Below are 27,464 nucleotides of genomic sequence, written 5' to 3'. Positions count from 1 at the left end.
CCTGATGTCTCTCATCTGCCTGGTCTCCACTGCCACCTCCTGAACAGGAAGGAAAAAGAACTGCTCTCAATATGGCATTCCTTTGCAATGCATACAGAGGCATCTCTGAACACACTGTGCTCTGTGCGGCACCAAGACAGCCACATTTGGCAGCCTGCTTTTTGCATACAGGCTGATTCTGTAAAGCCTGTTGTAAAGCTTTTACTTCAAGGCGAGATGTCATTCACTTACATTACGTGTGTCTGATATCCATAACAGCAAGTATGACATCTATATATATTCTCCAAAACTACTGCAAATGAACAGCGAACTAGTTCCTCACTTCTGACTGATTTATTCCTCTTATGGAAAACAGCAAATATTACTAGCTTCCACCTGCTGCATTTTCACACAGAATAACACTTATTTCTGCCCTCTTTTTTTCAGTCTGAAGACCCTTCTTGCTACCAAGATGATGAAATTCCTCCTGCTTTAAGGTTTTGGAATTTGGAATTGCTTTAAGTTGGTTTTGATACGTTCTATATCTTTTTGTTCCTGTTAATAGAGCTCTGTCTATATCTCAGCCCGGTTCTGAGGTAAATTGGCGGCGGGCACAACAAGGCGCCCCGCCCTCCGCTGTGCTGTGCGTGTGACGTCAGCACGCAGCGCTTCCGCGGTGGAGGAGCAGTTCTGCCTTTGGCCGCCGCCGCCATTTTGTTGGTTGCGCTCAGGGCGGACGCGAGGCTCGCTCGGCTTTTTTTTCTCAGTTGTAAGTGACGGGGGCGGCCCCTTTCTTCGGGTTCTGCTTTTTCTTTATTTTTTTCCCCTCTCTTTTCTGTTTCTAGGGAGGCTGAGGGGGTTCGGTGGGGAGGCTGCACCGCCGCAGGGCCGGGGGTGTGTGTGGGGAGCAGCGTGAGGGGGGGCGGTGCGGTGTGAGGGGCCCAACAGCTCAACTGTGGGGCTTTATATATTGCGGAGCGGGGGAATCGGCTCTCGGCCTTTGGAGCACGGAGGGCGGCGGAGCCGAGCTCGTTCTCCCCGCTTGGCTGCGGGGTGGGGGCCGCCTGTGGGGCCCGGAGCTCGGCTGGGCGGACTTCGGCCGTCCGTCCTGGAGGAACGGGGCCGTGACCTCCCGGTGTGAGTCCGTGCCAAGTTGGAGGTGGGGGGAGGACGGTGATGTAGTGCTGTGTGCGCTGTGTGCGCTGTGCTGCCGGGTGAGGCCTGCACGGCCACGAGCGGCGGAACGGGGCTGAGGGCGGCCCGTGGGATGCGTTGAGGCCTCGCGCTGTATAGGAACGCGTATGTTCGTGTCAGCTGTCGGTGTTACATAAGGGCTTCGGGGCGTAAATTTAGAGAGTCCATAATAGCGCAAAAAAAACCAACCCAAAAAAACCACCTTAAGGTGGATCCGGCAGTGAGATGGATTGGGCCTTGCACGGGTCCCCAGCAGTATCCAACTATTACTTGCTCGTTATGTACTCATTAGCATTTACTCGGTTCCCTTCAGGACAGAACACGCAGTTTCTGTCTTCATTGACTCTGTGGACCGGAGTTAATCAGCAGTTTGTCCTCAGCAAAGCCTTTTCTCGAGGTTTCTGTGGGAAGTGCCCATTCTCTCTCTGCGGGGCTCTTTTGTGGGCATTTTATTTCATATTTGGCCCTTTTATAGAGCCTTACTGCAGGCTGACAAATGGGAGGGAGGAAAACCCTGTATTCAGCTCACCTGTGAGAGAGTCAGTTGGGAGAGCAGAATGCTTCCCACCTCAAAAACAGAGGAATTGCAACCTGAGGGTGCCTCACAGTTCGAGCTGTATAGATTATACATAGAGAAAAATGGCTGTAGAGTTGGGTAAGAAAATAAGAAACAAAAGCACTGACAAATCTTACTTCTGTCTTGACCCTTCAGGTATATTTATTGGTAGATTAATACGTTTGTTTCTTACTACCTCAGATTTTTAGGAGACCCCAATCTGATTCAGATGGTTCAGTCACTTATTTTTGCAGTATTTTAAACATTACCATAAAACAAGTGATTTTTTTTAACTGGCAGCCTGTCAGATATGTTAATGCCTTAGCAGACTTCTTTTGCAGCAGCAGGTTGCCATGTAGAGCTTCTATAAATTCCCTTCTTCCTGCCTCCAGTTGGTGTAGAGGCAACCAGTTTTGCTAATGACAGTTTGCACAGTGAAATGCCTTTATTTTTTAATGTTATGGTTATTTCTAAACTATGTTTGCTGTCACTCAGTACTGTGGAAATACTTCTTTCATTGTATTCTGAAGAACAAACTATATGAGCTTATTTTTGCTAAAGGAGATGAAATGTGTATGATCTGATGGACTCTTAATTCTACAGCTGTGCTTTGCTTTCTTTTTCAGTTGTGCATGTACCTGTTTGAACACCGAATTCCTGCATATAACGTCCAGGAGCGGAAGTTGGTGGGTTTTGTCTTTGGCAAGTCAGCTGTATTGTGGAGCACCTGCACTTTGAGTGCTGGCAGGGTTAAAAACCATGGCTTGGCTCACGGTACCTCAGTTAGGTTAATTTATTGACACTTAAAAATAACAACAGTGATTTGTACAGAGGTTTGTGGGATGTGTTTGAGTCCAGCTGGACATACATGGCTTTCATGTAGTGACTTATGTAGCAGTCAGTGGTACGAAGAGCTAAATGTGCAGTTTGTCAGAGTATTTGAAGGTGAAGGTCTCTCCAGGAGGAGTCTCTTGAAGGAAATGATTCTCTTTAGTCACTTGAGAGTTTATTTTAAACACGCTCTAATAACATGTTTGAAGCTATTAAGCAAAGATGAGTTGGCCCATTTCGCCTTGATTTGTGTTTCGTAACAGTGTAAGGATGGGAAAACGATGTCTGCTCACCTAAATAACTTGAGGGAGAAGCTGAGGAAGAACTCAGGAATTGGTTTTCCAGTTCCATTGTTTGATCAAACTGCAGGAATGGGCTCCCAGCTCCAAATATCATTGTAACACTTTTATCTTCTGTGTGTTTCTGTTGTGTGTTGTTCGTTTGGTTTGTGTTTTTTGTTTGTTTTTGGTGTGTTTTTCAGGAGCAGATGCGTCACTCAAAGCAAAGCCACTGCCCCGAGTGGGATGACAGGAGGAGCTGGGATCAGAGGAAGCACAGCAGCAGCCGGAAACGCAGGAAACGGTCCCACAGCAGTGGACAGGAGAGCAAGCACTATAAACCAAATCATGTTTCAGAAAGGTATAAGACTCTGAATTGAGTAGTGCTAATGTTTCTTATTGTATCTAGGATAAATATGTGTTCAGAATAAGAGTTTCTAGATGTGCAGAGCTGGTAGTTCCTTAAGGTTCAACTCAAGACAAGCTTAAGAGTTTGTACACAGTATTTGAATAATTTAATGGGAGTTCTTTAATAAAAGCAGTGAGTGTTACTTGTTTGGTTCACTATTGCCAGTTAAACATGCAGTATTAAGTTTCAAGTGAAAAGTGTGTCTGTTGGTTTACTTTTAATGTGAACAAAAGGAGGGGAAGAGGTGGTTTGTTTTGTGAATGGTAAGTATGAGTTAGGTTTCGCTTATTAACATGGAGGTGATTTGCTTTTTCTCCCACATGGTTTTCCCTGGAAGGATTGTTTTTTCTGTTTTTCCTTTGAGAAGATCCCATGGAATTCCTTAAGAGCTCACAGTCATACTTGTGAAATGCTGGCAGGTGAATGTGTGCAGCAGCGTGGGGCTCCTTGCCTCTGCGGCTTTAAGGCTGTTTGGCTTTTGGTTTTTTTCTGGGCAGAAGATTCTTGATCCAGATACTTACTTAAGTATTCAGTGTAGAAGGTAGAGCACTAAGGAACAATGCTGCTTATCTCCAGGTTCTGTTTTTCCTTTTCAATACTTGGCGCTCTGAAAGAGCAGAAGGGGGTTATTGTTTCAGCACGAGGATTTTATCCTGTGACTTTGGAGATTGTAACTTGAGTTGTTTGGTGCATTTCAGAAAGTGTCTCTCCTTTTTGAGGCCAAATTTCTTTCTTTCTATGCAAACTGTCGACTGATGATGTATTTACTGTTCATGTGGATGGCTACTGTGTATTTGAGACTGACAATGTCGTTAGTTCCTAATAAAGTAACGTGAAAAGCTCCACTTCTTTTGAGGAGGGAGTTAATTAGAAAAGTTCTTTGTAAAGAAAGATACTGTGTAACTCAGTTCAATCACTTATCTTGTTGGAACCGCAAGTTTTTGAAGTGGAGAACATTCACTTAAAATATATTTTCAGTCATTATTTGGACGATAGAGCCATAAATGAAAGAGACCATCATGACCGGAGATATGTTGAGGAGTACAGAAATGACTTCTGTGAAGTATATGACCACAGGCATTATCACAGAGACTATGAAAAGAGTCACCATCATCACTATAGCAAATCCTCTGGTCGGAGCAGGAAAAGTAGTCATAAAAGGAAGCATAAGAGGCATCATTGCTCCAGTCACCAATCACATTCGGTATGAGTAATTTTTAACTTTATTATTAATGAATTAGTGGCAATAGACTTCTTAAATGACTGCTAGAACTTCAATTCCTGATCACAGTACTTTGGGGAGCTATTTTATTACTGAAGGATTTGTAGCTGAATCCATTTGCAAGGATATGAGTATGTTGTTAGATGTGAGTTTTGGATGGGGATGTTGGGGGGGCCAGCAGTAGCTGCACACTGGGTATGAAGGTACCAGGTAGCCACAGCACTGGGATTATCTTGAGAAATGTTACCTTGAAAATGAAGGCATGTAACTATACTGTCGTACAGTGCAGTCAACCCTTTAGTCTTGCAGCATAGTGAACTGTCTGGTTTTTAGGCAGACTGTGAGATGCCATCCAGCTTATTATTACAAGTAATTGAAATAAAATGCCTTTTAAAAGTAAACCTGATTGGGAGTATGAAACATGCATGTCTGGTAAATTGATGAGAAGAAGCTGCACGATTCTGCGCCTTATCTCAGGAAACTTTACTAAGTTGTGTGCCTGGCCAATGGCAGCTAATGTCTCACTGAAGATATAATAAACCTGCTACTTGCCTTCATAGAAGGCGGCACACTGTGAATTTCCCATGACAGGCTCAGTGCCTGCTGGTAAATCATAGCTCCGAGTATTTTATGCCATCTTTCTGCTATAGAAAGAGCAGATTGTACTAGATTATGCCATGCAGACTGATAGCTTGAAAGTAATTTTTCTTCACTCTTTATCCACAAGGGAAGTAAAATTACTTGATAGTCTTTAATATTTAGATGAGAAGATTTATACGCTTTAAAAATAAAGACATTTCATCTGACTGTAAGTTTAGCTATTTAAACAAATATTGCTTTTTGCTGTATGATAGAAAATTATTAGTAATAGTGATGTTGCGTACTTAATCTGTTTTCAATTAAGCCACTGTTTGAGAGTCGAAATTGTGTTGTTTTTTTCTGTTGCCTTATCACTTTAAGTATTTATCTGAAAATCTGTTCCTTGCCATGTTTTTCTTCTGTAACATAAACTGTGCCCTGTGAATTTCTGGGGACTGAATTTGAAATTGCTCCTGCCAACTGTTCGTGGCCTGGTGCGTTACTGAATGCTGAATATCTCCCCGCTGAATGAATTGCCTATTCTGCCCTGAATTGACTCGGATATATTGATTGGCTGTGGACGATCTTGGTGCCGTTTCCAGAAGAGTCACCGAAGGAAAAGATCCAGGAGTGTAGAGGATGATGAGGAGGGTCACCTGATCTGTGAAAGTGGAGACGTTCTAAGAGCAAGATGTATAGAACATTTTTCAACACTTTTTTTTAAAAACTTTTCAGCAAAAAGTCTGTTTAGCATAGTATGTCAGAGGAGGGGGGCTGAGGAAATCTTCATTGCTCTTTTTGTTCTGTTTGTTTTTTTCTTTTGTGCTTTTGTTTTTTTGCATATCTTCTTTTCTGTAGAGTTTAAGTACTGTATTCAAAAAGTTGCAAGTAGTAAATGAACTTGAGTTGTGAGATTAGAGCCAGAGATAGGGTGTTGTTTTTTTTTGGCTAACTGTTTTCATGACGCCTGTCCAATAAAATAACACGTTCTGTTGCTGAGATTTAAAGTAATTATGCTATTTGTAATGGCACATTTTAAAATCTACATTAGTAATGTTCGTTCTTACTGTAGTAGTTACGTAATTCTAACTTTGGTTTGTTCTTTTTAGATGAAATTGTTGCGACTTTAGGAGAAGGCGCTTTTGGGAAAGTGGTGGAGTGCATAGATCATGATATGTAAGTGTCAGCAAGTGCCCCTCGTGCTACAGGGTGCTGCTCAGCTCGGAAATTAAAGCTTTTTGTTTCTCATTTTGCTCTGTGATGGCCCTTGCATGGTATTGACTTTATGTAAGATGGTGTATAAAGAAATACTTTCGCTTCCTTTTTTTCTTAGATTTTGAGAATCTGTCCTTAACAGTGAGCTTCTTTTGCCATGTTCTTCTTGAGAAACATCTGCCCAGAGAGGATCTATTTCAAAAATAATCCTTCTTCTGTGTTTGTATATTTCTTTACAGACTGAGTGCAGTAGTACAAATCACTAATTACTGGAGCCTGAGATCATTTTGTGAAGGCAGAAAGTATTCCTAAGTACAGAGATGGTTTCAAATGATCAGTGAGAGAATAGGACAGAGTGGACTTAGTGTAGCTGTGTTCCTCAGAGTAATATCTTTAGCATTTCGATGTGCTACTGGGAGCAGATCTGCTTGTACAAGCACAAAACACTCAGGATACAGACTTAATAAAATGAATGACTGTGATGATGCCATTGGGAGCATTGAGAAAGAGTGCAACGAGTTATAGAAGCCGCCAAAAAATTGACAGATTCTTGTAGTTGTTTTCTCAGAAGAGATCTCTGCAAGTTTTGGTGTCATCTTCTGGGTGTGTTCCTGATGTTCATTCAGAGTAAATCAGCTGTGTAAGGCTGGGAAGTAGTTACTGTATGCTGTGGGTATGAGAGCTTAACCAGATCAATTTTAAATACAGACCCCAAAAGGTAATACGTATGGCTTTCCTTTAGAATTTGCTTCAGTCACATTGCCCCGAATCCAGCTTGTAATCATCTGTGACCTTTGATTTTTGTGTTCATTTGCTTAAAATCAGACTGCCTTGATATGTAGATATTTAATCACCAGTCTTGTTTGTGACATTTCTCTTTATTTTGAAGGAGAGGAATGCATGTAGCAGTTAAAATAGTGAAAAATGTTGGTAGATACCGAGAGGCAGCCCGCTCAGAAATACAGGTGTTGGAACACTTGAACACCATGGATCCCAGCAGCACTTTGTAAGTATGGACATAGAGAAGAGTGCTAAGAACCCCCCAAAAGGAATGAATTGCTGTGTTCATATTCTGATTTCTCTTTATTTTTAAGCCGCTGTGTCCAAATGCTGGAATGGTTTGATCATCACGGCCATGTTTGCATTGTTTTTGAGCTGCTTGGACTTAGCACCTATGATTTCATTAAGGAAAACAGCTTTCTGCCATTTCATATTAATGACATTAGAAATATGGCTTATCAAATCTGCCAGTCTATAAACTGTAAGTGAACCTGATTCCTGTTACCAAATATGTTTGTGTTCTCTCTTTGTTTTGGTAAATTAATCTGTTACTTATGGGATGTTTTTCCTTTGTTTCTTACAGTTTTACATCATAATAAATTAACTCATACAGATTTAAAGCCTGAAAATATTCTGTTTGTGGAGTCTGATTACATAGTGAAGTACAACGCAAAAATGGTGAGTTTGTGCTTTTTCTCTCAGTTTTGTCTTCGTCTCAAGTTTCCTTTTTAGCACAATTAGGTTAACTGGGATTCTGAAGGTGGTTTACAATGATAGTGTAAGGTCTTTTGTCTGAGCATGCTTATAAAATTACTAACTGATAGCACTTGGATTCTCCTGCAGAAGCGAGATGAACGCACCTTAAAGAACACAGACATAAAGGTGGTTGATTTTGGAAGCGCAACTTTCGATGATGAACATCACAGCACGTTGGTGTCCACGAGACATTACAGGGCTCCTGAGGTCATCTTAGGTCAGTGGAAGCTTTCAGACTCCCTGACAGATAACTGCAGTTGGTCCAGATGTTGTTACTTAATAAACTGGAGGAGCAGCTCATGGTTCTCCCAGCTCAGCCATCTCTGACAGATGGTGACTTCTTGAAAGTCTAAAGTAGAAGGAAAATGTCTTGAGACGCATCCCTCCCTCCCCCTACCAAGCAGGGTGTGAGTGGGGAAGGCCAGGGGTCAGCTGGTGCACAAAAATTGGCTGTATTCTTTGTAGAATGTAGATGTTAAAAATATATTAATAAGTGAAACAAACTTTGTGTGTTTTGCAGCACTGGGATGGTCGCAACCCTGTGATGTTTGGAGTATTGGCTGTATTCTAATTGAGTATTACCTGGGATTTACAGTGTTTCAGGTATGTACGTAACTTTAGTTAAGTGGAACATTGTTACAGATTCCTGACTTAGATCTTGTAATGCCATGTACTTTCAGTTTGAAAGGCATGGCCTTACAGGAGTTGAGTGTTACAGAGATAAGGTCGTGCGAAACAATTGGAATCTAAAGATGCTGCAGTGATACTTTGGCAAACATTGCTTTTCTTTTAACACAGACACATGATAGTAAAGAACACTTGGCAATGATGGAAAGAATCCTGGGGCCTCTGCCAGCTCATATGATCAAGAAATCCAGGTAAGCACATGGCAGGAGTAAGTTGCCTAATATGCTCCTATTGTAAAAGAAACTTTAAAGGTTCCATTCTAATTGTGAGCTTCTGGAAGGTAAGGTAAGACTCGCAGGCTTGTTAGCTGCTAGTCTGTTGTGAGAGATTGTGTCAGCTGTAGCTGAGTGCAGGTGGTTGAGGACAGTGCTGACAGTGACAGCATGTTGTCCTCGTCCCGCAGGAAGCACTATTTCCACCAGAACCAGTTGGACTGGGATGAGCACAGCTCTGCAGGCCGGTACGTCAGGCGGCGCTGCAAGCCTTTAAAGGTAGGAGAGCAGGTTTGGATTATCCCGTGTCAGCATAAAACCGTGGTGCTGTTCTGTTGGATCCACAAACGTGACAGAGCTTTTAAACCATTTGTTGTTTGTTTTCTAGGAATTCATGCATTGCCAGGACACGGATCACCAGAGCCTGTTTGACCTTGTTCGCAGGATGCTGGAGTACGATCCAGCCAAGAGAATCACCCTCGATGAAGCCCTGCAGCATCCTTTCTTTGACCCACTAAAAAAATAAAGCAATTCAAAGGTCTTCTATGCTTCTCCAAGGAGATTTCCTAGACTGTGTCAGTCAACAAAGGTTGCATGAAACTTTTGTAAACTTTTAAGTTATTTTGTACAGTTAAGTCTGTAAATACTTCTGTTTTGTAAGCTGTCACGTTTCTCTTGTTGAGCAGTTGTAGTCTTGATTATGGACATCAAAGTGAAAAATAAAAGTGATTTTCATTTTTGAAAGCTGTTTTCTCTTTGAAACTTCACCCAGGTGCAGCTGTTTATGCAGCTCATTTTATGGCTGAGCTGTCTGTAGGCCCTGAACGCATTGTGGCATCTTTAGGCCCTTCTCACAATGGTTACAAGATGGTCCTGAAGTCTGCAAAGACGTATTTGTGTGGAGCTCTATCTGCTCAGCCTGCCATAGATGAAGGGTGAGGACGTGTCCATGGTTGTAACTCCTGAACACAGTCCTGCTTTATGTTCTTAGGTCGTTTTAGCCCCATTCCATGTATAAGAGCTGTTTCTTGGTCTGTTTTGACTTTGTGGGATGGATCAGAGTGGTTTCATCGCAGCCAGCAGTGAGTGCGGTGGGACCGAGGGCTGTGTGTGAATCCCCCCAGCTGCTTGCTGTCCCACAGCCCTCAGGTGCCAAGCAGGCGCTTGGCTGAGTGTATGAGCATAAGTAATGCAAATCAAAGGCAGATGAGGAAGAAAAATATACATGCTGCTCTATCTATAAAAGCTAACTATAAATATCAGAAAGTGAAAGGCTGTGTACTCGTGCTTAAGCAGCACTTGTAGCTTTTGCTAATTTGAGGAGTGTGAGCTGGGTCTGGCCGTGTGTTATCTGATGATGTTTTAGGGATGAGTCAAGAGTTGGTGTGACGCAATGTGTAACAGAGAAAGGGGACGTCTGGCCAAGTCTGGAGGTGTTCGGTGTTTGTATAGGAGCAGGGCTGCTCTTATTTAAAGGCTCCCCGCTAAATAAAACAAGCTCAGGAGGCAGCATCTCCCCGCGCTCAGCTCTCGGCCCGTCTCGGTGCCGCCTCGTGTTGCTCCGCTGGAGGGCGCCATCCCCCGCGTGCGGAGCGGCTGGGAGCGGAGCGGGGCGGCCCGGCCGAGAGCAGCGCCCAGCTCCCAGCGCCCCGCACCGCCCGGCCCGGGCTGGGAGCGCTCCCCGCGGGGGGCCGGCGGCGGGCAGGGCAGGGCAGGGCAGGGCAGGGCAGGGCGGCGGGGGTGGGATCTGCTCCGCGTAATTCCCCCCGGGGGGCGGCGGGCCGCTCTCGGAGCATCCCCCCCCCCCCTCCGTCCCCGACGCGGGGAGGGGAGAGCCACCACCCCCCGCTTCCTCCGTTTAAGACCCGGGCCGGCGGGGCGAGAGCGGAGGAGAGCGGCCGCTCCGCAGCTGCCGGCCCCATTTCGGCGGCGGGGCGGGCGCTGGATGAGCCGCCGACGGGAGGCGGCCGGCAGCCGAGCGGGTCCGATCGCGGCGCGATGAGCGCGGGCGGCAGCGGCTCGGCGGGCACCGCCACCTCCGCGCTGTGCCTGCTCCTGTCGCTCACCGCCGTGGCCGTGTGTCTGCTGCTGGGCGCTAAGACCGCCGAGCTGCAGGGCCGCCTGGCCGCCCTGGAGGAGCGCGGTGCCGCCGGCCCCGGGCCGCTGCTGGACGCGCTGCAGCCCCGCGTGGAGCAGCTCCTGCGCGAGGTGAGTGCGGCGGGGCTCAGCGCGGGGCTCCACGGCGGACGCCGCCCTCCCCGGCGGCTTTTTCGCTCTCGCCGAACTTATTTCTCCCCCTTTTCGTTGCACTTTGGAGAGCTTTAACCCGCGACACCCCGCCGCTTTCCCCCTCGTTCTATTCCCGAAGTTAAGCCGAGCACCGAAGTGCCGTTGATCTCCGGGCACTGTAATTCCCCCGTCAGAAATTCCCGGTCGGGACCCGCGGCTCCGCGTGTTGCGGTGCTGAACTGAGCGGCGGAGCAGCGCCCGGCTGCGTCCACACCGCCCGGAGCCGAGAGGTCCGAAACGGCCCCGCTAAAGCTTTGTGCGCTGACACGTTCCGCCCATTAACGAGCGGTTCTCCGCCCGGGGTCCCTCTATGTAAGCGAAGCTCCGGGTGAAGCTGAGCCTGGGGGCACCGCTGGGACATCCCCGCGTGTCCGTGACGGGTCTCGATCATGAGAGATGCAAAAAAACGCGTGTGCGTGGAAGCTCTGAATGGCAGAACAGGGGGCTGCTTGTGGGGCGTCATCACAGCATCTAGTTAACGTCTTTTCTGCAGGCAGGAACCGGCCGTGGCCGTGGTTCTGTTCCAATTACGCCAATAAATGTGCTTAGCAATGGGAATGGTTTCTGTGGCACTGCCTAAGATCATGTGCAGCCTCTTGCTGAGATTTAGTTAAGTGTGGAAAGCTTGTTTTGTACTGGGAGCGCTCGAGTGGAGATTGTACAGGGGAAAATAAAGCAAAACCACATAATTGGGCTTCTAATACAAGAGCGAGCTTGTTGAAACGTTCAGTATGACCAAACTTTTGTCAGTACCGAAATGGGTAACAGATTGAAGGAATGCGTGGTAGCCATCGCAATAGCTATGAATCCCCATTGTAAACGAGCTTATTCATTTATGATAAAGGTCCAGAACACATCTGTATCGCGGTCACATTCCTCTTCGTTACATAAGGTCTCACTGGGCAGCGTTTGTCCTTCTGTGCTTGGGAGTTTCTGGGGAGAGAGGGAATATTTCCATGGCCACAAACATCAGCCGATGCCTGGGGTCAGTTTTTTTGTTAAACTCTGTTCTGGTCCTTCTTTGAAGTTTACCACAGTATTTCAGAAGTGAAACCAAAGCTCCATATGCTCTTGTGTGCGCGACCCCCTCGTACTTTGTAACACAGCGTTACAGCCTGCGCTGCTCCTGGGGTCTGCGGGTGCAATGTATGGAAGAGCTGCACACAAAGAGCTGCAGGCTCAACGCAAACGTGCTGGTTTGCATTGCTTTGAGTGTCGTTTAAATGTTTGGCAAGTAAGAGAGGATAGGAAGTAATGAAGGAGGGGTGAGTGTGTAGTTTAGGGAATGGAAGCCAATTTGGACAACTGCAGTCAAACTTCTAGCCCTGCAATGGGTATCCATCTAATGGCACAGAGATGGCTGCTCTGGGGTTGCAGGACCTTTGCTTTCCCTCTTGTTTTCCTTCAGCCCTGCAGAGTCCTGGGTTGATGCCTCTGAACCCTTCCCAGCAGTGCTGTCTGAGTGTGGTGGCATCTCCACCACATCCACAGCGACAGCCTGAATTCGGAGCGCGTCACATTTGTGCTGGAGTGAAAAAGTTAACGTGGGGATGAGAGGAGTGTCCAGTTGTTGTAAACAAAGCCAGACCGTTTTGTTCACAAAGGATTCATTGTCTGCAGTAGGCAGAGAGTGTCCGGATTAATCAGCTTCATGACGAGAACAATTCAATGGGAGAACAGAGGACTCCTTCCAGCATCCAGGACAGGGCAGGCTCTCCCCTGGTGTTCCCAGCGGTGCCTCCAGAATGAAAGAATGGCAGAGCTGCTTCTCTTTTCCTCGAGCACCTTCGCCATCCAAGTAATTGAAAACAGATAAAATTCCAGTGATGCTCTGTTAGATTCTAAGTGGGTGTCACCGAGGTCCCTTCAGATCACTTATTTGCTGCTTTCTCTCAAGCAAAGCGTGTGTGCTGCTGTCATGCTTCCTTAGCACGGCTTCTCTGTCAGGTTCTGTGAAACCACGTGGGTGCTTTCAGGATCTCTATGCATCACATCCAAGCTTGAAAAGGGTGCATAGCATTTCAGCAACAGAGAAAGCAATCTGCAGAACAAAGGACCAGAACCTAGCTCTCATATAGCTGAATTCCTCAGTAGTCTGCAGTCATCAGATATTTGAATACGGACTTGGTCATCAGCTGCATAAAAGTCAAGCCTGAGCACCCCAAACTCAGTAAGAACATGAGTTTTCTCTCTTGTATGTGTCAGAGCATGGGCTCCATTTACCAGATCGCTGTTTTTTTCCTGGTAAATGCTTTGGGTGAGTCAGAGGATTCCCAAAGGACTTGGAGAGTAATGATTGTGGGTGAAGAGGAATCGCCCCCACTCTTGCAGGGCAGCCCCAGCCATGAGTGCTGTGCCTGAGCTCACATAACTTACCTGTCATCAGGGCTCATTAACTCCAGCTTGGCGCTGCCCTAAACGCAGGCACGAACATTTCGGTTGGCTCAGAGAGCAGGCAGAATGTGCTCACATCTGTGTGCAATATGCCACGTGGGCAGATTTGGGGAATTCATACGTGGTTTAGTAGTCCCAACGATCACTTCTTCTCCTTCCAATGGCGACGTGTTGGTCTTCAGGTGGACCTGGGGGTGTGTGAGCAGTGTCTGCCTGTCACCCCCTTGCCCCTCTCCTAAAGAGAGCCATAGTGAGCATTAATGCAAAATCAGGAGCATCAGGTGTTGTGTGAGCATCCCCTGCAATGTGACCTGCAGTGCTGTGCTTGGTTGCAGAGCAGCACTTGCATCACTTTGCCTTTGGCCAATGGAGCAGCACAGGGTTCTCTGCAGCACTGCTTCTGCCAACAAATGCATTGAGAAAGCTCAACACGGGACTTAACCTGGGACTGATAACTGTCCCGTGCACATGCACGAATCCAACCCGTGGGACTTGGCACAAATGACTTTGGGGTTTGCAGAATGAGGGTCCTTGCTTGAAATGTTCAATATTTGGTGTGCTGCTCTATGCTTTGTCCTGCAAAGCTGAACACAGCAGGGTGAAACCATCGCCTCTCCCTCAAAGGAAGCGCGCTGGAGGCTGGGGCTGTTGGCATGCACACACAGCACGCTCTGAGATAGAACGTGCTCCCTAAATGGCTGTTTTTATTCCTTCTCCAAACAGAAGCTGGGCGAAGGACTCGCGAAGCTGCGGACGGTGAGAGAGGCTCCGTCAGACTGCATGTGCCCACCAGGTAAGTGCAGAGGGATCAGCACAGCTGTACTGCGCTGCATGGGAGCTGCCGGCACACTGGGCTGATGCTCAGCTCTGTATTCACCTACACCATGTAAAAAATGTTTCTCCGAGCTGAATCCCTGCCTTGTGCTGGGGGTTGTTGTTTTCTTCCACCTCCTTGCAATGGCCTGCATACGGATCAAGGAGTTGGAGGTTTGGACAGAGCGACCCTCAGCTGTATGAACTGCTTTGCTCGGTTGTGAGCGCCGGGTGTTGGGCCAAACCAATTTAGAAGCAGTAACAAAATCACTGCGGCTCAATGCAAGTGTGATAATTAAAAGCTGCAGCCTCTCTGCTCTTAGGAGGGAGCGATGTCCCCAGCGCTGCTTTGCTGTATGAAAGCTGTCGTTGATTGTTTAGATTTCCTCCCAGAGTTTAATGAACTTCTTAAACTGTCAAAACTTCCTGTTCTGCCGTGGAAGTGCACGCTCCTTGGAAACAATAAACAGCTTAGATTCGTTTGTCAAGGAATCTCATTTATAGCAAGACTCAGTGAGTGCTGTGCTGTCACACTGATGGCATGAATGACTCCGGGCTGAGGCACTTCCAACCTTCTCTGTTGTTGTTTTTTCCCTATAGAAGTAGTGAAAGATGGGTGAAAGCTGTGCGATGAATGCAGGGCTCTGTAACAAAGCCCTGAGAGCAGCAGATTGTTCGGTTCTGCTTTTAAAGAGAAAACCCACCCTGCCTGTCACATGCAGGAGCACTGCAGGCAAATATCTGACATTCTCCTGACGTCCTGGATACGAATGATGGCAGGATGCTCCGTGTTTGTCCATTCTCTCAGCACAGGAAAAGATGTGTATTGTTGGTTGGTTGGTTTGGCTTTTCCCCCCATAAGATGACATGTAATGGCCTTGGAAATATATCATCAATGCTTCTCTGCAGTGTGTTGCTGCAGTGGCACCAGCAGGCTGTCAGCAGGAAGGCTGTGGGTGTCCCGTGTGCTTCACTGCCTTAGAACCCAACCACACTGGTCACACCAGGGCTGCTTTCAGCTCTCTGGAGGCCGATGGACAAATTGATTTCCTGCCCTCTGAGGCACAGCCCCTTGGCTCTGTGGGCTGCGGCTTGCTGGGCCCATGCAGAAGGGGCACTGCTGGCCTGATTAAGTGGTCAAGGGGCTTTTCCTTTGCTCTGCAGAAAGCAATTGAGATTTAAGAGCTCCTTTGTTGCCAGGAAGGTCCCAATTCTCTTCTGGGTCACTGGGTTTTGCTAGTCTAGAGATAGGGGGAAAAGAGGAGGGGGAAGGCTTTCCCACGTGCTGCTGAATTGCTCGTTACAGACATTAACAACGAATGCCCAGGTAATTTGTGAGCCCAGTGCTTGTTTGCTGGGCAGGGAGTGCTGGGGTGGCCATGGCTGCTCCTGGGCCCCTCTGCTCTGGGGCTGAGTGCTGTGCTGAGGTGGGGATGTGCTGTGGAGCAGTCCTGAATCCTGACAGCTATTTTGGACCAAATTAAAGGAACTTTTACACACAATGCTTTCTTCGGTGCCAAACTGCAAACTAACAGTTCCGCCCCAGCTCATCTGCCCGACAAAAGGATCCAGCAACCCCACAACTGGAAGCTGGCACCTCAGCCATGGCAGCTGCTGCCTCTTCCAGGATGAGCGGCACTGCACAGCTCCGCTGTGCTCTGGGTTTGTTTTGGAGAAGACCCGTTTTGCTTTAAATGGAGTCTGTCTTGGGGTTTTGTTGCTTCATTCTGGGCTGGATGGATGCTGAGGTGCCGGGGCTGGCGGCCAGCAGAGGGGGCCCGGCTGTTTCATCAGGGCCACAGAGAAATCCCGATCATACAATATTGTAGCAACAGGGAAAGAGCTTTAAAAAAACCCTGCTGCCACATCTCTGATGTTCGGGGTGCTCAGAAAAGTCTTTGTTTTCTCAGCACCTGCATTTGTGGGACTCACAGGGATGCGTGGAGATTTGTTCTGCTTCACCAAAAGCACTGTGGGATGGGGGAGTGGGGGGGGGACGACACACTTTGTGTCAGTTTTACTTCTTCATCGTTTGGGAATTTATGTGAGGAGTGCAGAGTGGGCGCTGCTGCAGTGAGGAGGGGGGTGATGATGTTGACCCCTCTATGGAGAGCAGCGGGGTGATGGTGGTGGAGGTGGTGGCCCAGCAGTGGTGAGGGTTGGGGTGGTGGAGGTGGTGGCCCAGCAGTGCTGAGCAGCGGAGCCTTCCAATTTTCAGTGCTCACAGCTATTTTGGGGTCTGCAGCCGTTGCGTGCTGCCGGTGCTGGCCAGGCTGAGGACAGGCTGTCCCCACATGTTGGCTCACAGCACAGCAGCAGCTCAGTCTTTTTATTGTTGTCGTGCGCTGAGCCAGGCCTGGTTTGCTGTGCAGAGACGCCCCGTCGCGCTACGCTCAGCCTCTCCCCCTGGATGGGGTCCTCACATCGCCTTCCCCATAAGATCCAACTCAGCAGGTGCAGGAGCATTTGTTTACATTGCCTTTAGGAGAGTCTTCAGATCAGGAGCAAGTGGAGGTGGGCTAAAAGCAAAACTAAACCTTGGTGCTTGCAGACACCTTGCTCACAGCTGTGTGCCTGCTGCGGCCGCGTGCCTTTTTGTTTAGCTGTAGCTCCTGAGGCTTTGTGCTCAGCATTGCTGAGAAGCCCAAACTCTGATTTCCTGGCTGCTGGGAGATGCATATCCCCGTCTTCATCTTGAATCCATGATGAGAAGCTATCGTATGCTTTGGAACGTATGTATATATTGCAAAGCAGTGTTAAATATTCAGTGTGGTAATTTGATGTTCCAGTTAATACGTGACAAATATTTCCCAATAACAGCTTGGCAACATGAGGGCTGAGTGGGGCTTCAGCCTGCAGTGCTCCATCGTGGGCAGTTCAAACCACGTGTTCTGGGGGAACCGATGGCTGAAAATCCTCCTTACCTCTGCATTCTCAGCAATGCCAGAGGCTTCTCCCACTGCACTTTTTTTCTTTGAATGACTATTTTTCTATTTTAAAGCATGCGGATGGGCTTTTCCATCTTGCTGGGAACATCTGCTCTGTGGTTCCCAGCAACTTGAAATCTCTGCCTCATTTTTACTGGTGTAAAATGTTGTCTTCAAGTGTCACTTGCTATCTGTCTTCTCCCTGCTTTGTCTCCCCAGGTAATTAGCACAACAGAATTTCCCTAATTGCTGGAGATCAAGGAGGAGAGGGCTCTGTTTGCTCTGCAGCCCTGACAAATGGCAGATGTTTTCCAGCAGGCCAAATGCAATACACTGAGCTCCAGCGCGGGCTCTTTGTTTTGCACTCGTGCGTGATAGAAGCTCTCTCTGCTATTTCTGTTTCTATGTCTGGGTCTGCAATTGTGCATTTGTAAGTCATCATGGCTCTTTCACAGCGGTTAAATAGATGTAGAAAATTATCAAATGAAAGTGTTTTGTTTTGAAATTAGTGGCCATCTCTGCCTTTCCGAGCTGCATTGCATCTACAGAGCTCAAGTGTAATCACTGTAACCTCAGGACATGGTTTCCTACCCACTGAAGCCATTCGGATGAGGAACTTTTCTGTAGTTTCTTTAATTTAGAATGAGAAAAGGACTTCTGAATGTCTTCAAGGTTTAAAATGTTTCCGAATCCTTCTAACCTCAGCTTTTATGAGATCTTCTTTCCATTCCATGCCGTGCCAGTCACTTTCTTTCATCAGGGTTTGGTTCCTCGGTCTGACTTTGCCCACAGGAGGCCAGGATGCTATAATCACAGTACTAATATAAACAGAATTTTCTTGCACTAAACAACAACCCAAATTCTTTCCTGCGTAGAAAAACCTGCGCCAGGATTTTTAAAAGTTACCCAGAAACAGCTCATTAAAGCATCCACCATGATGAACAAATGGCTGCAAAGGGCTTTTGATAGAACGGGCCATAGAAATGCAGGCACTCCCTTTCTAATGGGTCCGTTTGCAAATCTTAGCTCTTCAAAATACGATCCCATCACAGATCTCTGCAGCTCTTGGGAAAATGCTGCTTTGCTCTGCATCTCCTTGAGCATAAAAGTTGCTGCCTGCTATGTTTCATCAGCTCCTTCCTGGCGACCATCCCTGTCCCTTTTGGGTATTGGTGGAAGGCCCTGAGGACATCTGGAGCTGTGTCTGCACACCATGTGTGCAGGGGTTCCATGCTGCTTGGGGCTGCCTGAGCCGGGCACTGCTGCCCTGAAGCTTTGCAAGGCCTTGGAAGTGCTGAGGTCCAGAGCAGTGCACCAGGAATTGGGCGTTTTGCAGCAATATTAGTCTTCAGACCACGTCAGCAAAAAGTAATTAAAAATGGTGACATCGATGGGAGAAATCTCTGAACATTTATTTTTTCTAAGTCTGCTCAAGTTATTTGGAGTGTAATGAAAACTACAAAAATAAACCTGACGACCACCGTATCCTCTAGGAGAAGCTCTGTGTAACTGTATCTTTGTCTTGACATATGAAGTCATTTATCCAGATGTGGTATTTTTGTTGCCAGCCTCATCATTGTTGCTGGTCCTAATGGGAGGCACTGGCGCACCCTGTGTCAGTGCTCATTACCTGGAAGCTGCCCATCACCTGCTGGCTGTTTCCTTCTATTTCATGGTCAAATATTGGATGGCTGTCACCCATGTGAGCAGCAATTTGGCTCTGCAGAACTGAATACTAAAAACAGCCTGGCTTGGCTGGTACCTGCTCTGTCTTCATGCTGTCTTGGTAGTGCCACCATCTTCTATCCATCCTCTGTGCTATAGGATGGGAGCATGTTCCAAACCCAGTGTGCTTTGTGTTGATGTTATCTTTCTGGGTTGATTCCCCCGAAGGATAAATCTATCAGTAGACTTTGGGCTGTTTTGCAGATTTCTGGTCAAGAGAGTCCCTTTCAGTTCTTGTAAGAGTTTCCTTAAAATAAACTGAACTCTGAACTCTGGCACCTAAATGGCATGCTATCGTGTCACCAGATCTGCTCATACCTCATCATGCTTTTACGGGAGGGAGCACTGTAGCTTGTAAGTGAGACCCAAAGCTGCCTATAGACGAGTCCTAGGAGGATTTGAAGCAAGTAATTATGTGGCAACAGTTGTTCACAAAGAAGTGCCGCTTTCCCAGCTTATGTGGACGTGGGTGTGAATCCAGACAACGTCCACACATGGATCGATGCACTTTACTCTTGCTGCTGTGTTACCAAGATGAGCCAAACACTGCTCATGCCAGCTGGGATCATAAAGCTCCAGGTATTATGTCAGATGTAGGAGCAGAGAGAGATCAGTGAACTTTTTCTTTCTCTTGGAAGATGCGAAGAGGCTGAGTGGGAAAGCCAATAAATATGATGAGTGAGTTCATTTGATGGCTTGGAGTTGTTGGAGACAAAGAACAAGGGTGGGTTTTGGGGGAAAACTGTGTCGGTCATGAAAACAGAGCAATTCGTGTTGGGCTTCTGCTCTGCGATGCTCTGTTCTATGGTTGTGACTCCCTCCAGTTGCACTTTTGATTCTGCAGAACAGCCACCTTCCATCCCCATATCAACAATGGCAGGTTTCTGTCCAAACACTCTCCCCCCAGCACCTCCTGGCATGAGAAACAGACCTTGGGGTCTCAGGGATGCTTATCTACATGTTATCTGGTCAAACCCATTGGAGAGCTTGCTTGTTTTACAACTGCCCCATCCTTTTGCTTTCATTCATGAGACTCTTGGGAAGTCAGTTTGAGTTCTGCCAGCAGAATGGAGCAACGAGGCAGGATTTTCTTTTGCCAAAGGGTTTCTTAGCTGAAACTGCATTAATTAAAGTATGTAGGAATTTTACAGCATGAAAATTGTCGATCTCGAGTAGCTGCTGAGCTCAGTGCATCCCAGCCTTAGTCCTGAGGGGTGGTAGAGATTTTGGTGGCCGTGGATGGCCCAGGGCTGGTGCTGCGCCATGTAGGAGCCCACTGCTGCAATGATCACATGGGGGTCTCTGAGTGATGGGTCCCTGTGGTAACTCTGCACAGAGAAGCAGCACGAGGGGACAGTCAGGTGCTGGTCTTTTTTTAATTGCACCTGTCTTGCTGTGATAACCTAGACAGTAAAAAGGATGGATTTCTTTCTGCTTTTCTAAATCGGACCCAAGAGGCAACAATTCTCATCATTTCCCAGCTGTGACCCCATAGTAATCCCAGAATTTGTACATCCAGCCCTGGGGGAGGTGAGTGCCTTTTTGGGCTGTGGTGGGTGCAAGCATTGGTATCAGTATAGCTCCGCAGGTCGCAATCACATGGTTTGGTGATCTAATTAAACCTCCACCTGTTCTGTGTTTATCACCGTCAGTCTTTGTTTTATCACGCGACAGAAGATAGGCTGGTGCTGAGGTACTGCTGAACACCAGGACTTGGCAGACAACGTGCTTCTTTGGTTTCATCCCTGAGGCAGATGGACTGAGCTTCTGTATGAGCAGACCAAAGAGCTACTGAAAACTGAGGGGGTGGCACTGTCAGTCCCGCATCTCCCCCTGCCCACTCAGTATGTGCTGCTGTGCTTCTTTTCCAGAGAGATGGTGGGACAAAAAGGATTAGAAAACACAGGTGTGAGATGATTGAGGGCAGACGAGGGACTCATGGAGGAGATCCTGTTGCAATATTAAATATGAACTTGATACCAGAAGCCCACCTTGTTCTACAAGTTGAAAGGGGTATTAGTGAAAGAACTTATGCTCATCTTTTAGGAATTTCTATGGCCATGCTGAATATTGGTTAGGGTAGAGATTCAGAGCTGTGTTGGTTGCATTTCTTTCTAGTTTCTGGCACAGTTTAAATCTGGACTATTTATTTATTTAAGACATTAAGAGAGCTTGGCTTCTGCTGAACTGCATCTGACTTTATGGTTCAGCTTTGAAAAATGACTTCAATCATGACCAGACTTGGATGCCAAGAGAAGCTCATCTTTGCCTCAGAGAGGCTGTGTAATACAAATTAACTTTTTACTCCCTATGAGAGACACCCAAGGGCAAAGGGTGGGCATCAGACACAAAGCAGCTGCTGCTCCATTGGTCTGTGGTGTGGGAAGCCACCCACATGCTTTGCCTTTGGGGAGAATCATTGCAGCAATGAGCCCTGCTGTGCGGAAGCTCAGGTTCACAGCTCCTTTCCTTTAACACCTCCCCAAATCCTCAGCTCATCAGGAGGGACCCACTGGTGTGACTTGGTTGGGACCGTTCATATCAAGACAGCTCCTGCAGAGGACTTGGCTCCAGATCCACATGGGATGGTTCCTACACACTTCAGAGAAATCCCACGTTTCTCCCTTTTCTTTCTGGCCTCTTCATAGCATGACTGTGGTCCTCAGTAAGCAGCGCATGGTGCCCAGCAGCCCTGGGCAGACCCATGCTCTGCACAACACATACATTGGACCTCTGGTGCCCCAGGCTCTTAGGCTATTTCCCAGCAAGCATGACATGGAGAGGGAGGTATTTACCAAGAAGAATTAAATAGGTTCAGTGGAGTTCCCAACCATCTGTACGCTTGTGGTCAGACCTCTAAAAAAAATAGTAGTGCATACGAGGTCTATTGGTACAGTACATCTGGAAATGTTTCCTTCTGGCTTGAGTTTGTCTGGGTTTTCTCCCTGTTTGGTGCTGTCTGAACAGTCCCTGTTTGTACTACTCTAGCACAAGGCAGGCAGTGCAGGAGGACTGAGTGGGTTTGTGCTGCTTCGGTGCTAAGAGAAATTGAAGGGTTTGGGCGAGATGCTGAACAGGTTTTTCTTCCTTTTTTTTTCCCTTTTCCCCAGAAGATCAGTCTGAAGGATGAGAACAGTTGTTATTGATATGAACTGACTCACATTTTGGAAGTTTGGCAGTAACTACTACCAAATAATGATGCTCCTGGGTCCCTACTGTGCAAACATTTAAATATGTTCAACCATGTTGTGCAGGGTCCCTGTCCAGTGACTGAAGCACGGCACTGGTGGGACCTGAGGGTGTGACTGATTGCAATAATGAGTCTTGATAGGAAGTTGTAAGGAAACTATGTCTGATTTTTTAAGAGAAATCCTGGCTCTTGGCTACTGACAGCTGGTGTTCACTTGTCTGAAAATAACTGTTGGGTTTGTTTTGTTTTGGTTCTTGCTGGAGGTGCGTAGATGTGAAACATGCTATTGGAAGTGGGCTATGTACTGCTGGCTCCTGTGTCACGGGTGCAGGGACTATTTAAAGTTTTCTTCCTGAACTTTGTGCCCTATGACACAGGTTTTTCAGCTCAGTCCTGCAGGGCTTTGCATAAATGTTAGTCCTCAAGACTGGGGTGACAGCAGCCTGGGGGTCTGCCCCTGCCCTCATCCCAGGTTTGGTTCCCTTTGGTTATAGTGACACAAGAATACATTCAGGCCTTTGATAAAAGCCAGGCTTCTCTGCTTGTATGAAAGGAAAAAAACAAAGAGTAGAGGGGGGGAGGCTGTGTTTTGTTAAAGTAGGCACCTGGCATCTAGCAAGAAGAAAAAAAACCTTTTTTGAGCTCATGAGAGAATCTGAATGTAGGAAGACCTCTTCTCCATCTTCCCTGCCCCACTACATCAAGGGACATTTCCACCCCCTACCTCCTGGCAATGGAGCCCCACATTTCTCTTCAGCCACATGGTGGTGTTCATAAGGAAGAAGGCCCTTCATGTGTACACCATCCCTTGTGTAATTCTGTATACATACACACTCACTATTGCTTGTTAATATTAAATGTGCAAAACAGAACTCAATGAATGCAGAAGAGCAGAGGAAAGATAAGCACATTCTTTCTCCTTGGTGAATAAATACCCATCTTCTCTTACAGGGTTTTACTCTCTTGTTTTTGTTTTTCATTTGTTTGCTTTTTTTGTTTGTTGTTGTTGTTGTTTAGTTTGTTGTTTCTTGGTTTGCTCTGTAGATCTTATCTCCTCTTTGCTCCAGGTTGGCCCTGATGGATGACTTTGTGACAGGAGCCCATCTATCCCTGGGGAATAACACTGTGGGAAATGGGTGCCACTGGGTGGCTCTATCCTGATTTGGTTTGAGCTGATAATTACGTGTGGCTTGAAGAGTTTTGTCAATCTGTGTTACTTTAAAATGGATTTGATATCTTATTTTAGAGTCCTCAGCTGCTTGCTTGGGATTCCCCATGGCTGTGTCACTGCCACATGTCTCTGTGCCCTTATTGCCCTGAATTTCAGCCGCTTTACACAATGAGCTCAGTGCCTCTGGCAGAAATCCCATACAGAGTAACCATATCGAGCTGGCAGTGCCAAGCCTGGCACAGGTTCCCTGAGGACTTTGGCTTTTGCCACCAAACGAAGATGTTTTCTTTTTCCTGGGTGTAAAACTGCATGCAGTCACGGAGGGAAGCACACATTGAAGCTGTGTCATTTGGGAACCCAAATCCCATTTTGTAGCATCATCACATGAAGGAGTGCTCTATTCCTGTTGCCTGATGTGCTGGCAGCCCCAGTGGGGAGCACTGGACCTCTCAATGCCTCACAGCATCCTTGTCAGAGCTAAGTAATAAGAAACACTTGGTAGACTTAAAAACTTGCTTATGTTAAAGCTTTAAATCTTTAAAAGCCCAAAAGCACATTTAAATTTGATGAGATCACAACATTTTTTCCTCTCAGCTGTACAGCTCACAATCCCTTTCCACGGAGAGAAGAGCAGTGCTGACCCCAACTAGGGATGCAGAGGGGGCTGCAGTTGCCCTGGAGGGGCTGGGACTCATGGCTTGTAATGTTGATCTTGCATTGTTAGGTTGCCCCCTCACACCTCCCTTTGCATCCTCTCTGCCTCCAAACTGCTGCTTTCTTTCCTAAAAAAGCCTAGAAAGACATTAAGAGCTTTCTCTTTCTTCTGAATATCTCAGGGAAGGCAGAAAGAAAAGCAGGGCAGCTGCTCTCCCTTTTCTTGTAACGAGGAGGAAGCTGTTTACCCCTTCTCTGCACACAGGTGGCTGCTATGCAGCATTAACAACTACTGCTCTCACCTGCTTTTGCCAGTAACTGTGCACAGCTGGTGAGCTGCCTTCATCCCAGATATGCTTCGGGGTTCCCTTTGCTCTTCTGGCAGTCTGTGCTTGTGGTCAACTTGGGAGGACTCAAGTTTGTCCTCTGAGCAGCCATGAAGCTTTTCATCACCAGACTGAACAGGGCTTGTGGTTTCCAGGAGGTCAGGACGTGGTTCTGTGGTGAGTCTCATGGTGTTTATTATTTATCAGCTCTTGGGAAGGGGTTGTAAAGTGAGAATTTATGTGTGTTTCTGTTAATGCTACTTGAGGCCTTTTCTGCCTGAAGAGGGGAGTTAAATGTTTGAAAATACCTGGATTCCTTCTTCTTCCTTGGTTCTCCTCTTGGGTTATGGGATGGGGGGGTTAGAGTGTACTGGAGTGAAAATCCTCTGGTTTTCTGTTCGGGAAGACAAGTTAGCAATAGAGCTGGTTGGTTTCTGCCTGTGGCAGCTCTTCCAACTCAGCTATGTGTGTGTGCTACTGTCTTTGTGTTGTTTTGCTTTCATTATGTTTGCTTGTTTTTGTTGTTATTTGTGTGCAGAGCCATTACAGTGAGGCAGAACAAACCCTTTTGGATGAAGGAAGCATTGCCTGGGATGGGTGCTGCAGAATGCAGCGGGGAAGGGGCACAAACCCTGGATCTGGAAGGGGGTGTTGCTCTGTGAAGCACCATGATTGCTGATTGCAACTTGCTGCTTTTTGGTGTTGATGAAGCTTGAGCTGGTGGCCATTTGTGGGGCTGGAGGCAGGCACGGAGGTGGTGCTGAGCTTGTTGGTGCCGAGCTGCTTTCAGACCCTTATGCTTGGAAGAAGTCTGCAAAGCTTGGCTTTGTGTAAAACGGGACCCTGGGTTTTTAGGCCATTACTTTCTTCAGCGTGGGTTGTATGCTTGCCAAGGGAAAATGAATGGGGCCAGCTGAAGTGTGGCTCTCAGCTGTTCCTATGCAAATTAGGATAAAGCGATGGGCCTGTGGTCGATACAGCCATTAGCACTGGAGGTATAGACTGATACCATGCGCTAAAGGCAACTGGTGTTTTTCCAATAGCTTTAAGTGCAAAAGCTGGAAGCAGCAAAGGAAGGGGATGGAGTGGTTGGGCCCAGCCCAGGGATGGAGGGTTTGAGTCCTCCTCCTGGCTGCCAGCGTGCTGAAGGGGAGCCAGGAGCGCTGCGGGCTGTGAAATGTTTTTGTTTCGCTTCATCAGGTTTGTGCAGCCAAGTCCTAATCGAGGCTGTCATTTCCAGGGAGGGAAAATGCAAAGGCCACGTTCTGAATACCTCTGTGTGACTATTGCAAGGATGGGGGGGTCCTTCCCCGGAGTTTGAAGGGTGCTGCGTGTTTGTTTGTGTTTTATTTTCAAGTCAGAGAGGGTTTGTGTGTGTATACAATGTATATTTAAGCAGCACAGACTGATTTGCTGGCTGGAACCACGAGTGTTTCAGTTGAACTGAAGCTTTCTAGTGCCAGGCATTGCACACAGCTCCAATCAGCTGGAGAGCTGCAGCCAAATTCTGCTTTGTTTTCAGCTCATTTAGGTAAAAATACAGCAAAGATGTGCATGTTCTGCTGCCTGGATCTTTAGTTAGGGTTTGGTCTATGTGTATAAACATCACTAATGTGTTATCACTTAAGCCTCTACTTTATGTTCACGTGCAACTCTTCAGCTCTCATTAAAAATCACAGTGAATAGCAAGCTGAAGTTCTTTGTCTCCAGATATTTCGGGGCTGGAGAAGCCCTCTTGGTTTGATGTCTTCCTTGGCATGTCAAAAAGCATAGACTGCTATTTCCTTCATGGGCTTCCCACCCTCTCAAAATCGGTTTGTATATGAATATTCAGAACAAAAGATGACAAATCTTCACCATCTATGTTTTTCACCTTGGATAAGGTGTGACCTGGGGGGAGAACTGATGTAGTCTGTAGTTAAACACTGCAGACAAACTGGTCACAAGAGTGAATTTGCTTTGCAATTCACTCCTTTCCATCTCATCATCTGCTGATCACTGCTGGTTTGTTCTTGAATCCTTTCCTGATTTTCTGCTACGAAGTCAAACAACTTTTCCCCTCTCAGAGAAGCAGGAGGGAACCGCAGTGAATAAACCATAGAGAACAGAAGTATGCATCTTTGCAGCAAGCTGTTTGAAGATGGGGATTTGGTCAGAAGCCCTTCCTCCTCCAAAAGCCTTCAGAGCTGCTCCTGCTCTTTACCACTGTGCTATTGAGTTAAGCCCCTGGTGGGAATGTAACCTTTAGTCCTTGGGTTGTAGTCAGTGCTGGTTCTAGCTCTTGCTGATCATTATTGGTTCTGGTTATTGTTCACAGATTGGTTTATTCTTTATTAGGGTTGAAAGGCTTTTATTAGGACTGAGAGATGTTTATTAGACCAGTGTATGCATTGGTTTGTCCAGTTGTGGTATCCCGTGCTGAACAGATCACCTAGAAGAATATCATATTTCCTGCAGGTGCTTTAACTGTATATTCTGTAATGCTGTGGTACCACTCTTTAAATAGATTGACCTTTCAGTTCCAGTTCTCTGCTCTTCTGCCAAAATAATTTCCTCTTTGCTCTGGTTCACGTTACCAGATGATGAAGCTGTTGGTTGTAGCTCTCAGTGTGGGTGCTGCTGTCCAAAGCTGTGCTTTGCTTGCACTTTAAGCAGAACTGATGTTTGCGTTGCAGCCTGTAAGTACAGAAGAAATCAGATGCAGGATTGAGTAGTGCTGTCAGGGGGAAATTGTTTTCTGAGTTAGTTCATGGTGATGTGCTGCACCTCTTCTGCAGGGACCCTTCCAACTGCAGTGTCCATTCTCTGTGGCTGAGCACATCACTGTGATGGCACCAGTCTGCTGTAAACATCACTGCAAGCCTGCAGCCTCCATTGCAGGTCTGCAAGAGGTGAATGGGAAACTGTTGTGCTAAACTACGGGGTTGTTTGCCTGACCATACCTGAGATCTGAAATAGTTAATCTGATTTCAAGAAACACTCTTTAGTGGTTGAAATGCGTGCCTGAAGGACACAGATGTGATGTGCCATCTCTGCCAGGCCCTAATAAACATGGCTTTTTGCAGCTATTCACCTTTTGAACTGCATTTGTTAATACAGGAGATCAAATTGTTTGTGCCTGTGGCAGAATTGGTGTTGGGATGCTCGAGGCATTGTTACTAGCAGGGCAGCTGGGGAAGGAGAATGGAATTTGGGGTGAGAAAGTGTCAAAGCAGCAAAGTTGGGAACTGGTTGGATCCTGGTGATATTCAGTATGTGAAATACTGGCTTATATCAA

At 46.8% G+C, this 27,464-nt stretch overlaps 2 protein-coding genes across 7 annotated transcripts in view; both read left to right on the top strand.

Moving 5' to 3' along the window:
- The first annotated feature begins 607 nt into the window (after positions 1 to 607).
- Positions 608 to 9,239, top strand: CLK4 (CDC like kinase 4). 4 transcript variants are annotated; one of them, XM_015875618.2, is made up of 14 exons: positions 646 to 748; positions 2,356 to 2,415; positions 3,042 to 3,199; positions 4,226 to 4,451; positions 5,651 to 5,741; positions 6,158 to 6,224; positions 7,153 to 7,269; positions 7,358 to 7,524; positions 7,627 to 7,721; positions 7,887 to 8,016; positions 8,320 to 8,402; positions 8,598 to 8,677; positions 8,890 to 8,977; positions 9,087 to 9,239. In XM_015875618.2, the coding sequence occupies exons 2-14, from the start codon at positions 2,362 to 2,364 to the stop codon at positions 9,222 to 9,224; spliced, it is 1,494 nt and encodes a 497-aa protein (XP_015731104.1). In that variant the 5' UTR covers positions 646 to 748; positions 2,356 to 2,361; the 3' UTR covers positions 9,225 to 9,239. The 4 variants fall into 4 exon arrangements, with proteins under 4 accessions (XP_015731105.1, XP_015731104.1, XP_015731106.1 ...); XM_015875622.2 differs by lacking the exon at positions 5,651 to 5,741 and having other exon boundaries at positions 674 to 748; XM_015875619.2 differs by lacking the exons at positions 4,226 to 4,451; positions 5,651 to 5,741 and having other exon boundaries at positions 608 to 748.
- A 1,296-nt stretch (positions 9,240 to 10,535) lies between these two features.
- COL23A1 (collagen type XXIII alpha 1 chain) overlaps positions 10,536 to 27,464 on the top strand; it is a 155,332-nt gene continuing 138,403 nt past the window's right edge. For all 3 annotated transcript variants that reach the window (XM_032447386.1, XM_032447385.1, XM_032447384.1), the window contains exons 1-2: positions 10,536 to 10,906; positions 14,105 to 14,174. In XM_032447386.1, coding sequence (XP_032303277.1) covers positions 10,697 to 10,906; positions 14,105 to 14,174 — 280 coding nt within the window. In that variant the 5' untranslated portion in view covers positions 10,536 to 10,696. The remainder of the gene's footprint in view (positions 10,907 to 14,104; positions 14,175 to 27,464) is intronic.

This window comes from Coturnix japonica, chromosome 13 (assembly GCF_001577835.2).
Source record: "Coturnix japonica isolate 7356 chromosome 13, Coturnix japonica 2.1, whole genome shotgun sequence".
Lineage (NCBI taxonomy): Eukaryota > Metazoa > Chordata > Aves > Galliformes > Phasianidae > Coturnix > Coturnix japonica.
This window is presented reverse-complemented; position numbering and strand designations above follow the sequence as displayed.